Genomic DNA, 12,361 nt, shown 5'->3' on the forward strand with positions numbered 1-12,361 from the left:
ACACTGTGCATCTTGTGATGGAAGGGACTGGGTTTGTACTCATCTGTGCATCCCAGTTTGCCTGGCACATGGTCTGTACTCCACAATGTTGGAAAAAAAGGAGGAAGGGACTGGAGGAGATTATGCTGAGTGAAATAAACCAAGCAGAGTCAATTATCATATGGTTTCACCTACTTGTGGAGCATAAGGAATAATATGGAGGACACTGGGAAAAGGAAAGGAAAAGTGAATTGGGGGAAATCGGAAGGGGAGACAAACCATAAGAGACTGTGGACTCTGAGAAACAAACTGACGGTTTTGGCAGGGAGGAGGTGTGGGGTTAGGTGAGCCTGGTGGTGGGTACTAAGGAGGGCACGTATTGCATGGAGCACAAACAATGAATCTTGGAACACTGAAAAAATAAAATTAAATTAAAAAAAAAAAAAGAAATGAAGGGTGAGGAGATTGGAGGCTGAAATGTTTTTCACCTGGTAGAAAGCAAGAACAAGGCAATTTGTTTTTGAGTTTAGGTAAGTCAGTGAATTAATTTTTCCTAACGTTCTAAGGATAGAAACATGCTACCTGTAGAATGAGGCATTGAGCTTTATTCTTTCCTTATGTTAATTTAGAGCTCTTATTATATAACAGTCATATCCTCGTTTAATCTCCCCAACAACCCTCTGACCACCATTATTCCCATGTTGTAGATCAGGAAACTGAGGCTCCACAAGGTTAAGTAACTCGCCTAAATTTACCCAACATGTAATGGTGGGAAGCCTGGATTAAAACACTTCTCTGCATGACTCCAGAACCTGCCTTATCCAGCCCCTAAAAAAGAAATATAAAAAATATAAAAAAGAATGCATCTACTACTCAATGAATGTCAGATAGAGTCAACTGACTAAGCCAACTTCCAAACAATGGCTGGTAAGATACAGAGGGTAATTCACACTGAGGTGCTACCCATTTATTTGACTATTAGTTTACTTGTTCAAATTCTCTGCATTTAGAAGCTGTATCTGAGCTTTTCCAATACTTTAAAAATAATGCTGTAATATCTCATTATGAGATGGCCCAATATAACATATATCTTTTTTTACTGATTCCATTGCTCGTGCCCTGCTCCCTGCCCATATTAATGCTGAGTTTGCTAAGAGGAAGACAGTGAATTTTGATGAAGATGAAATCCTGATTGATAAATGTATTTTTTTTAAGATTTTGTTTATTCACTTGACAGACAGAGATCACAAGTAGGCAGAGAGGCAGGCAGAGACAGAGGGGAAAGCAGGCTCCCCGCTGAGCAGAGAGCCCGATGTGGGGCTCGATCCCAGGACCCTGGGATCATGACCTGCACTGAAGGCAGAGGCTTAACCCACTGAGCCACCCAGGTGCCCCATGCTATATGATTCTTTACACTAAAGGAAATCCCAAAAGTACCACAGAAAGAAGAGGTGTCAAGGAGAGTGAGCAGAGCATCCGAGAGGACCCCAGTGATAAGGAAAACAGGGGCTTTGGCACACTCACTTATTGTCCCCTTCCTTTTCTCCATTGTACCACCAATCCATGATTAAGGACTCTGAATAAAGGTCTTGTACCTTCTCCAGGTCACTTTGTCCCTGCTCCATTTCCTTAATTAAAAGAGTCAAATCTTCATTCTGCCAAAATGAGAGGTAAATATATTGTCAAATTGTATAAAAGAGTTCAAATTTCAAACATTTCTAACAGAAAACCAACTATTTGAGGAAAAGAAGAATTAAAGGATTTCATGTCATTCTCATACTATTCCATTTTAATAAATAGCTTTATTGAAATATAACTCATATACAATAAACCAAACGCATGTGAAGTGTACTATTTGAAAAGTTTTGACATTCACACCTGTGAAATCTTCAGTGCAATCAAGAGAACAGACATATCCATCATCCCTAAAAGTTTCCTCAGGCCCCCTTGTAAATTTGCTACCCTCCCTACCCCAAAACCCATTTCCCTCCAATTCCTCATCAACTACTCATCTTCCTTCTGTCACATTAGTTATGATTTTCTAGAATTTTATATAAATGGAATCATACAGTATGTATTCTTTGTCCAGCTTCCTTCACTCATATAATTATTTTGAGATTCACCCATGTTGCAGCATGAAGCAAGAGTTCATTCATCTTTATTTTCTTTTATTATTTTTTTAAATTTCTCTTCAGTGTAACAGTATTTCATTCATCTTTATTGCTGAGTAGCATTGGACTATATAGTGAATACCAAAACTTAGTCACCTATTGAGAAACATCCTTGGGCTATTATAAACAAAGCTATGAACATCTGTGTACAAGTCTTATGGACATCTGTTTTCATTTCTCTTGAAAAAATGTTTATTTTAATGTGATTCACATTGTCCATTCTATCTTGGTTGATTTCTGGTAGTTTTTGTTTTGTGTGGAAGTGGACCTTTTTTTCCTAAGTTGTCAAATATCTGAATGTAAAGTTGTTCACTGTATTCCTTTTACAATATTTTTGATGGCTGTAAGATCTGATAGTCCCGTTCTTTCTGTCTTTGTCAGCCTTCCAAGATGTGTTATCAATCCTCGAGCTTTTTTTTTTTTTAAGAAACAGCTTTTTCTCTCATTGATTTTCTCTATTGTTTTCCTAATTTCAATTTTATTGATTCATACTCTTATCCACATTGTTTTCTTCCTACTGCTTGCTTTGGGTTTATTTTGCCCTTCTTATTCTAGTTTCTTGGAGTAAGAACTCAGATTGTTGATTCAGTAACTTTCCTTGTTCCCAACAAGCATTTAGTGCTATAAATTTCACTCCCACTGTGTTAGCTATATCCCACATAGTTTGATATATGGTGTTTTTGTTTTCTTTTTGTTCTAAGTATTTTTAATTTCCTTTGAGATTTTCTCTTTGACCAATGGATTATCAAGGACTGTGTTGTTTAAATTCCATGTGTTTAGATATTTTCATACTGTTTATTACTAACTTCTCATTTGATACCATTATGGTCAGAGAACAAACTCCATGGTTTCAGTGCTTTTATTTTTTTTTTAAGTTTTTATTTAAATTCCAGTTAGTTAACATAGAGTGCCATATTAGTTTCAGGTGTACAGTATAGTTACTCAACACTTCCATACATCAGCTGATGCTCATCACAACAAATGTGCTCCTTAATCCCCATCCCCTATTTCACCCATTGCCCACCCCCCCACCTCCCCTCTGGTAACTAGTGGTTTGTTCACTATAGTTAAGAGTCTGTTTTTTTTTTTTTTTTTTTGGTTGGCCTCCCTCTCTCTTTTTTCCCCTTTGTTCATTTTTCTTCTTAAATTCCACATATGAGTGAAATCATATGGTATTTGTCATTCTCTGACAGACTTCTTTCACTTAGCATAATACTCTTCAGCTCCATCCATGTCACTGCAAATGGCAAGATTTCATTCTTTTTTATGGCGGAATTAAATTCCACATCTTCTTTATCCATTCATCAGTTGATGGACTCTTGGGCTATTAATCTGTAATTACTTAAATTGTAATTCACCTATTATAGTCAATGCTTTTAAATCAGCTGAGGTCTGTTTTATCACCTGTTGTACAGCCCATCTTAATAAGTATACCATGAGCGCTAGAAAAAAATTTGTATTCGGCTGTTGGGGTGGGGAGTATTTTATCTGTGGCAATTAGATCTTGTTGGTTGACTGTGCTGTTTAGATCTTCTCTGTCTTGCTGATTTTGCATCTAGTAGTTTCTGTCATTTGCTGGGAGAGATGTGTTGAAGTCTACAAGTATAATTTTGTATTTGTCTGTTTCTCCTTTTGATTGGGGTAATTATATCATCTACATTTAAAGTAATTATTGATGTGATAACAGTTCTGTTATTTTATTATTTGTTTTCTACTTGTTTCATTGGTCTTGCTCCTCTGTTTCTTTCCCGCCTTCCTTCAGGTTACTTGAACTTTTAAAAAAATAATTCTATCTTGATTTATTTGCAGTGTTTTTGAGTATATCTCTTTATATTGTTTTCATAATGGCTTCTCTGAGTATGGACAGCATATGTATGAGACTTTTAACAGTCTAGTAGCATTAACATTTTTCTATTTCAAGGAAAATATGGAAAACTCACTTCCACTTAGGTCCCTTTACCTTCTTTACTTTTAAATTAACACTGTCTTGAATATCACAGAGTGCTATAATTTTTATTTCAATCACTGAATATGATTTTATGAGGAAAAGGACACTCTATTACATCTACTCATATTTTTGCTCTTTCTCCCTTCTTTCATGATGCTCCACAACTTCTTATTTTTCTATTTCCTTTTGCCTGCAGAACTTCCTATAGCCAATAAAAGAGTAGGGCTTCTAGCAACAAATCCTTTTAATTTGTATTTCTCTGAGAATATTTTTATTTCCTCTTCATTCCTGAAGGATAGTTTTGTCCAAAATATGTGGTCAACGGTTCTTTTCTTCCCACACTTGAAAAATATTGTGCCACTTTTCTGGCCTCCTTGGTAAAATCCACTCTCAATTTGATGTCATTTCTTTTGGGGTATTTTACAGACTTTGTCTTCGATTTTTTAAAAAAAATTTTATTGTGTTATGTTAGTCACCATACAGTACATCATTAAATTTTTGATGTAGTGTTCCATGATTCATTGTTTTCATATAACACCCAGTGCTCCATGCTGTACATGCCTTCCTTAATATCCACCACCAGGCTCACCCATTCTCCCACCCTTTCCCCTATAAAACCCTCAGTTGGTTTCTGAGTCCACAGTCTCTCATGGTTCATCTCTCCCTCTGATTTTCCCCCTCTTCACTTTTCCTTTCCTTCTCCTAATGTCCTCCATGTTATTCCTTATATTCTACAAGTAGCTGAAACCATATGATAATTGACTTTCCCTGCTTGACTTATTTCACTCAGCATAATCTCCTCCAATTGATGCATGTTGTATGCATGCATAAGCTCCTCCACCCATGTTGATGCAAAAATTGAGTACTCATCCTTTAGGATGGCTGAGTAATATTCCACTGTATATATGGACCACATCTTCTTTATCCATTCATCTGCGGAAAGAGCCAAGATGCCCTTCAAGAGACGAAAGTCTTTGATTTTTGAATGTTGAAACATGGTGTGTCTTGGCATGGATTCCTTTGGGTTTATCCTCTTTGGAGTTTACTCAGCTTCTTCAATCTGTATGTTTATATCGTTCACCAAATTTGAGGAGTTTTCAGTTATTTTTCCATGTAGTCTTTCAGCCCCCCTTTCTCTCTTCTCTCTGGGGAACTCCAATGATACTAATGTTGGATCTTCAGTTATTGTCCTATAGGTCCCCATGGTTCTGGCTTCTTTTGTTGTTGTTGTTGTTGTTTTTCAGTATGTTCTCTCCATTGTTCAGACTGGCTGAATTCTATTGTTGGACCTCAAGTTCACTGGTAAAATCAAGTCATTTCCACTCTCACAATTGAGCCCACCCAGTGAGTTTACTTGCTGTTATAGCTTCCAGTTCTATAATATCAACTTGGAAATTTTTATAACTTCTACACCTTCACTGATATTTTCTATTTGCTCATTTGTCTCCAAATAACTTATAATTGATTGCTGAAGCATTTTTATGTAGGTTCTTTAAAATTTTGATCAGGTAATTCCACCATGTAATTCATCTATCTCAGTGTTGGGATCATGTGATGGTCTTGTCTTGTTCAAGTTGTGATTTTACTGTTTCTTGGTATGATGAGTGATTTTTTTACTGTATTCTGAACATTCTAGCTATATTGCGTTATGAGACTCTGGGTCCTATTTTAAAACTTTTATTTTAGCTTGCAGTAACCCTGTTTAAATTTAGCATGTGAGACTTCAGTCCTACTTTTGTGGGCTCTTGCTCCAATGGCAATTTAATTTTCAGAGCTTTTTTATATTATTTTGGTCTTCTTTCAATCTGGTGTTGCTGGGGCTCCCACTAGTCTCTGCTGGTACTGTCTGAGCAGGCAAAAGGAGTTTCCCCTAGTCAGACTGCCAGGTGTTTCTTGGTGCCTCTACAACTAGTGTCCCCTGGGTGTCCTGTGTCACTGGGTAGCTTAGGAGGCATAGGAAGAAAGTTTTCCTGGAATGGACCTCTTGCTCTGGCTGAGTTTTTCTTGCCTATTCTTACCATACACTCTAATGCCTCTGTGCAGAGAAGAGTCTCAGATCTGTGGGGGAAAAGAGGCTTCCAAAACCAGGCCACTTGTGGCTGTGTCTCTTTGGCTAGTCTTGCCCACCTACCCCAGTGAACCTGTTTTTCTAGTATACTTTTTATACGTTTGGGGACTCTCTTAGCTAAATTTTACTTTCTTGGGGGCACAACTGTGTATCTAGTGGATTTTTTTCCCGGTTATTTTCATCAAGGCAGGCTGCCACAGTGTCAGGAGTTCAGGAATTGGGAGTTCAGTTCTCTTTATGTAGGCCAGTAATCTCTACTTTGTTCACAGTGAGAGATCCTAAGGGTAGGGAGTCAGAGTACAGAGTAGCCCCAGATAGCACTGCCTCCTTTGGTCTTATTGTTGCTGAATGGGGACTGAGAATCAGCTCTCCACTCAGAAAGGACCACAGTGGGGGTTACTCCCCTTTCACACTTCATTTATTTTTATTCTGTTGGGTGTTAACGGAGGCTCAGCACCCTATCGACCCTCATTGGCAGCAGGGATAGGGGGAAAGTGGAGCATTGTCTATCTGTAACTCACAATTCCTTTTTCTTTTTCATTGATGTTGAGTGTTTGTGGAAGTTCATCTCGTTGCTGAGTCCCACTGAGATGAGGGCTGTAGCAAAGTATAGTAGTGACTGGACCATTCTCACATTGCTTTGTTAAGTCTTAGAAATGCCTGGTGGGATAGAGACCCAGTTTGCCATTGGACTCCATGGTGGGAGAATCAGAGCACTGCTGTCTTCCACTGGAGAGGGGATGGAAAATAAGCTTCCTTCTCAATCTTCTGATACTATCCTAGCATGGGAGTTAGAGCACCAGCTACTCTATCGGGGTCTGGAAAATCAGCTTTCCATTCAGCCCTACTCACACTACTCTGACAGTGAGGGATGGAAGATTAGCTCTCTGGTCAGTTCCTTGATACCACCTGGCAGAGGGATCAGAGCACCATCGCTTCCTTCCCGGTAGTGTGGAAAATCAGCTCTTTGTTCAGCTCCACTCAAATCTCAGGGAAAGGGGTGCAGGTTTTCCATTGTTGTATGGCTGGATTATGGCAGATATTGCAAAAAAGGTTTTCTGGAGCACCTGGGTGGCTCAGTGGGTTAAGCCTCTGCCTTTGGCTCAGGCATGGTCTCAGGGTCCTGAGATTGAGCCCTGCATCGGGCTCTCTGCTCAGCGGGGAGCCTGCTCCCCCCACCCCTCTCTGCCTACTTGTGATCTCTCTGTCAAATAAATAAATAAAAATTTAAAAAAAGAAAATAAAAATGGTGTTCTGTTTTTAGGTTACCTTCTTCCCAGTCCTTTGACTAGAGAGAATAAGCTTTCCTTGGGTCATTTTTTTTGATCTGTGCCTATTACAGATTCTAGGCTGGAGGGTTCAGCAGTGCCCTCTCTGGGATATATGGAAGGCATTAACAAATCCCCCAAGACTTATTGTCATATAATCCTTAAGTTCTGAGGTCCCCAGTAAGTCCTCCTTCTTTTCACCTTTCAGAGTATTCCTATGCTTATTTGTTGTGTTATGTCCAGGACTTTTTTTAGCTTAAGATGTAGGACCTAGGAGGAATGGGACTATACCTTTGTTGTGGGAACTGGAAGTCCCTCCAGTAATTTATCTTATAATTATATGCAAATAACAAGGGGAAAAAAGCCTTACATATCTACCCATGCAGTTACCATGCAGCTATCTATGAAGGTATCCTTCAGTTTTCATTCCTTAGTGTAGATCTGTATTTCCATCTGTTATGCTTTTCCTTCTACTTGAAGTATTCGCTTTAACATTTCTTATACTGCAGGTTTATTGGTGACGAGTTCTTTCATTTTTTGTGTATCTCCAAAGTCTTCATTCCACTTCCCTTTTTGAAAGATATTTTCATGGTATAGATTCTACACAGAGCCTTTTTGTCTTTCAGTACTTTAAAAATATCACTCCGCTTTATTTCCACATGCATTGTTTCTGATGAGAAATATGCTGCTATCCTTACCTGTGTTCCTCTGTACCTATTTGTCTTCTTTCACCCTATTCGTTTAAGACTTTTCTCTTATCATTACTTCTGAGAAGTTTAATTCTGATATGACTTGGTGTGCTTTTCTTCATGTTTCTTGTGCTTGGCATTCATTGTGTTTTTTGGGTCTGTGGGTTTATAGTTTCCAACCAAACAAAAAATTCTGGCACTATTGTTTCAATTATATATTTACTGGCCTTCTTGAATTTTTCCATGGCTCACTTATGCCCTATTTTCTGAAGTTTTGTTTGCTTGTTTATTGCTTTAATTCTCTTCTCTGTGTTACATTTTGGATAGTTTCTATTGCTGCCTTGCAGTTTACTACTGTTTTGTTCTGCAATGTCTTACCTGTTGTTCCTCACATTCCATGTATTTTTTACCTCATATATTTTAGTTATCACCTCTAAAAATTTTATTTATGACTTACTTATATCTTTCATGTCTCTTCCTTTTTGAACACAGCAAACACAGCTAGAATAACTGTTTTAATGCTCTAATACTAACATCTGAGTCAGCTATGCATATGTTTTAATTTTTCTGTTTGCTTTTTCTCATTATGGACCTGTATTTTCCTGCTTCTTTACATACCTGGTACTATTTGATTGGATGTCAGAAATAGTCAATTTTACTTTTTTGGTTAATGGATATATTTGCTTTCTTATACTTATTCTTGGGGTTTGTTCAGGGATGCAGGAAATAGTTTGATTCTGTCAGGTCTTCATTTAAGGTTTTCTAAGCACACCTGGGGCAGCATTTGGTTGTCCAAATGTCCTGAGGCAAGACCCTTCTTTATACTCTACCTAATGCCTACTGGATGATGAGGTTTTCCAGTCTAGCTGATGGGGTTATAGTCACTATTCCCTGCTCTGTGTAAGCTCAGAGAGGTCATTGTTCCCTCCAGTCCTTTCAAATCATTCATTCCCCAGACTCTGGTAGTTTCTTCAAATATAAGCACTGATTGATATTCTGGCTTGTCCTGGATTTAAAGTGACTCCACAGGACAGACAATAAGACAAAAAACGTTCTCTAGAAGGGCAATCTTGAAATGTATTTCCTCAGGCCAAGATTAAAGGACTGGAGAATATAATTTTATTTACTCTCTCCCATCAGCCTATTGGAATGAAATGCTTTATCAGATGGTCCCATGGTTATACAGTCTGAGAGGTCAGGAGACAACTACCTAGGATCTGAATTTTTCTTAAGTTTCCCACAAATCCCTGTAAACAGCAGTGGTTAACAAACTACAGGTAGGGACCTTCTAGTATGCTTGTTAAAAACACAGATTCCTAAATTTGGCAAAATGTTGATAATTATTGAATCTGACTAATCGGTACATGGGATGGGGTCCACATACTCTTCTACTTTTGTGTATGTTTGAAACTTTCCATAATAAAAAAAAACCTAGAAGAAAACAAAATATATTAAGATTCCTGTGCCTCTATGCCTAAAGCCTAATTTAGCAGCTCTGAAGTATGACCCAGGAATCTGCATTTTCATAAATGTGTTAGTTCAGATGGTCCTTGGATCACATTTTGTAGTACACGCTTGGGTGGTTTCATTTGCTCAACTTGTCTTTATGGTAGCAATTTTCTCAACTAGGTTATTGTCCATTGGCCTCCAGTCTGTAATGCCCAAATTAATGAATACTCTCTTATATTAAGATCTTACCTGAACAATCCCTGGAGGACACAGATCCTTACAGCCAAAATTATAAAAATGGAACTCTCCCCCAGTCAAAGAAGCAAGCTCACTCAAAAATCCATTTGCAATCTCATCATTGTAATTGAAGGAGATGGTGTAAATAGGAATTTTCTGAAAACCTTTGACTTGGTCTATAACCATTTCAGGTGGCTGAAATGATACATTTTGAGGGGGAAACAGGGAGATGGAAAGTGAGAGGGAGAGAAAGAAAAAATAAAATGTGAAAATCCTTAGTATTTTCTATAGACTGTGAGATTCTCAACTAGTAATTCCTTATACAGTGATGAATGGCTTCTTGGAAAGGTGTCAATTCGATAAAATAAACAAAGCAAAGACTGCCAGATGGTGAGAGTATGAAGACCAATGACTCAGCCCTTGCCTCTGCGGGCTCACAATTTGGTATAGAAACAATTCTTGAAGAAAGATGTGACTAACCAAATCACTCAATTTTAAGTGTACCTGAGCCTAGAGTTCATGCTTTTAAAGTGCTGAGCTATACTTTAGAGCACTGAAAGTATCAGGGTGGAACACGTGGCTATTGGGATTCTACAGAGTGAAGCTACTGGATCTCAATATGGCTTCCCAACCATCTACTTGAAAAGAGCATCTTCCAGCTTCAGGTAGATGATGGTCAATGTGTCTCCCACAGAGTGAAAGAAGAGAGAGTTATTGAGGATCCTTCCATGTGTGAGGCACTCTGCTATGAGTATTACATAGCAGTTAATAATCCTCACAACAATCCTGTGAGGTAGTTAGAAAGATGGAGAGTTGATTACTAATATAAATTCTTCTCATCCTTTTTTACTGTCAGAACCCTGGTTTTCTTTTCATGACAGCAATGTGCCCAGTTTAAAACAAACAAACAATACACACATTAAAAACTCATCCTCTGACCCTCTTTTGCATCTAGAATTAGCCATGTGACCCAGTTCTGTCCACTGAGATATAGGCAGAAGTCCCAGGGAAGATATTCCTTTTCTCTAATAGAAAGGCAAAGATTTAGCAACAATGAAAACAACAAATCTAATGTCCTTCCCCTTCCCATCCACCATCCCGCTGGAAAATGGACACTGCCTAGAGATAGAGTAGCCATTTTGCAACGAGGAGGATAGAAATTATAAACAAAGATGGTGGAGAATGAACATAAAAAGAAGGTTGTTTTCTTGGAGACTCTGTGAGTAGCTCTAGAACCTAGACTACCTACTGATGGGCTTCTTATTCATAGGACTATAAATCTCTCCATTGTTTCAGCCATCATTTGTTTGCTCCTCTACTTTTATCCCCAGTAATACACAACTTGACTTGGCCTAGTAGTTAAGAGCCTCACATACAGAAGGAGAAACTGAGACTCAGCAGGGCCAGCAAGCTCTTAAGCAGTAAGCCTGGAATTCAAAGCCAATTTTTAGTATCAGAAGCAATGCCAGACTGTTTGTTCCCTTCATTTGCTATAAAATAGTCTCTTGGTAAGGACTGACTCTTCAGTAATGTTTATATCACCTAACCCTCAGGAAAGAAGAACTGATTAATTCCCCTGCTGTCTCTCCATCACACCATCAGCCAAGAGTTCTAAGCCGAGAACCTTCAGAAACTGCCTCTGATTGGCCTGCCCCCATTTCCTCTACATTTCTCAGTGCCAGGAGACCCTCTTTGATTAACCCAACTTGCTGGTTCCTTCAGCCAGTTCCATTGTCCACTTATAGTTTCTATCATTTGGCCTTTAACCCTTCCTGTATTTGGGTTATGTGTCCTGGAAAGGCAGAGTGAAAAGGGAGACACGCTACTGGCTGGCCTTGTGCAGCTCACACTGCCCAGGAAGTGGTTGGTTAACTGGTTCCCCAGGTTCTGGTCTCATTCTAGCCACCACTTACACACAGCTTCAGTCTCTGTGTCTGGCTCCAGCATTGAGACTGGCCCTACCCATAAGCCCACCTCCACCTCTCATCTTTTTTCTCTCCTCTCCCCTCTGGACATCAGCTGGTCTCTTTCTTTCTTATTTTTTTAAATGTTTAGTTAGCCAGCATATAGTACATCAATAGTTTTTGATGTAGTGTTCAATGATTCATTAGTTGCCTGTAACACCCAGTGCTCATCAGAACACATGCTTCTAACCAAATAGTAACCTAAATGAGCTGACCCCAACCAGCTTGTCAAATGCAAGCCGCCTCCTCTTCATTCAGTTTAGCTTCTATTTCTGAATACCTACTATGTATTGAGCACTAAGAGCTCTGTTCATGCTATCCACCTGTATCCTCTTTACAACCCTCTGAGGTGGGTGCTATTATTATCCTTGTTTCTTACCAGCTAATCCTGGCCACTGCCCCTGATACCAGACTGGAGATACTAGCTCTAAATTCTGCTAATTTTATAGCCTTTAAGCTAGGAACTATTCTTATACTGACTTACAGCTGAGATATTTGGAAAGGGAAAGAAATTAACATTGATTTAATATTGGCTGTGGGTGCCAGGTACCATGGGTAGCATTTTCATCTGTTCATATGCTACCTGAC

At 38.7% G+C, this 12,361-nt stretch overlaps 1 protein-coding gene across 2 annotated transcripts in view; it reads right to left on the reverse strand.

The window, feature by feature from the left end:
• VWA3B (von Willebrand factor A domain containing 3B) overlaps positions 1-12,361 on the reverse strand; it is a 209,078-nt gene that overhangs the window by 95,401 nt on the left and 101,316 nt on the right. For both annotated transcript variants that reach the window (XM_032877890.1, XM_032877889.1), the window contains exons 11-12: positions 9,822-10,004; positions 1,504-1,634 (exon numbers count right to left, since the gene is read on the reverse strand). In XM_032877890.1, coding sequence (XP_032733781.1) covers positions 1,504-1,634; positions 9,822-10,004 — 314 coding nt within the window. The remainder of the gene's footprint in view (positions 1-1,503; positions 1,635-9,821; positions 10,005-12,361) is intronic.

The sequence above is a fragment of the Lontra canadensis genome, unplaced genomic scaffold (assembly GCF_010015895.1).
Source record: "Lontra canadensis isolate GAN:19392208 unplaced genomic scaffold, GSC_riverotter_1.0 scaffold61, whole genome shotgun sequence".
In the NCBI taxonomy this organism is placed as follows: domain Eukaryota; kingdom Metazoa; phylum Chordata; class Mammalia; order Carnivora; family Mustelidae; genus Lontra; species Lontra canadensis.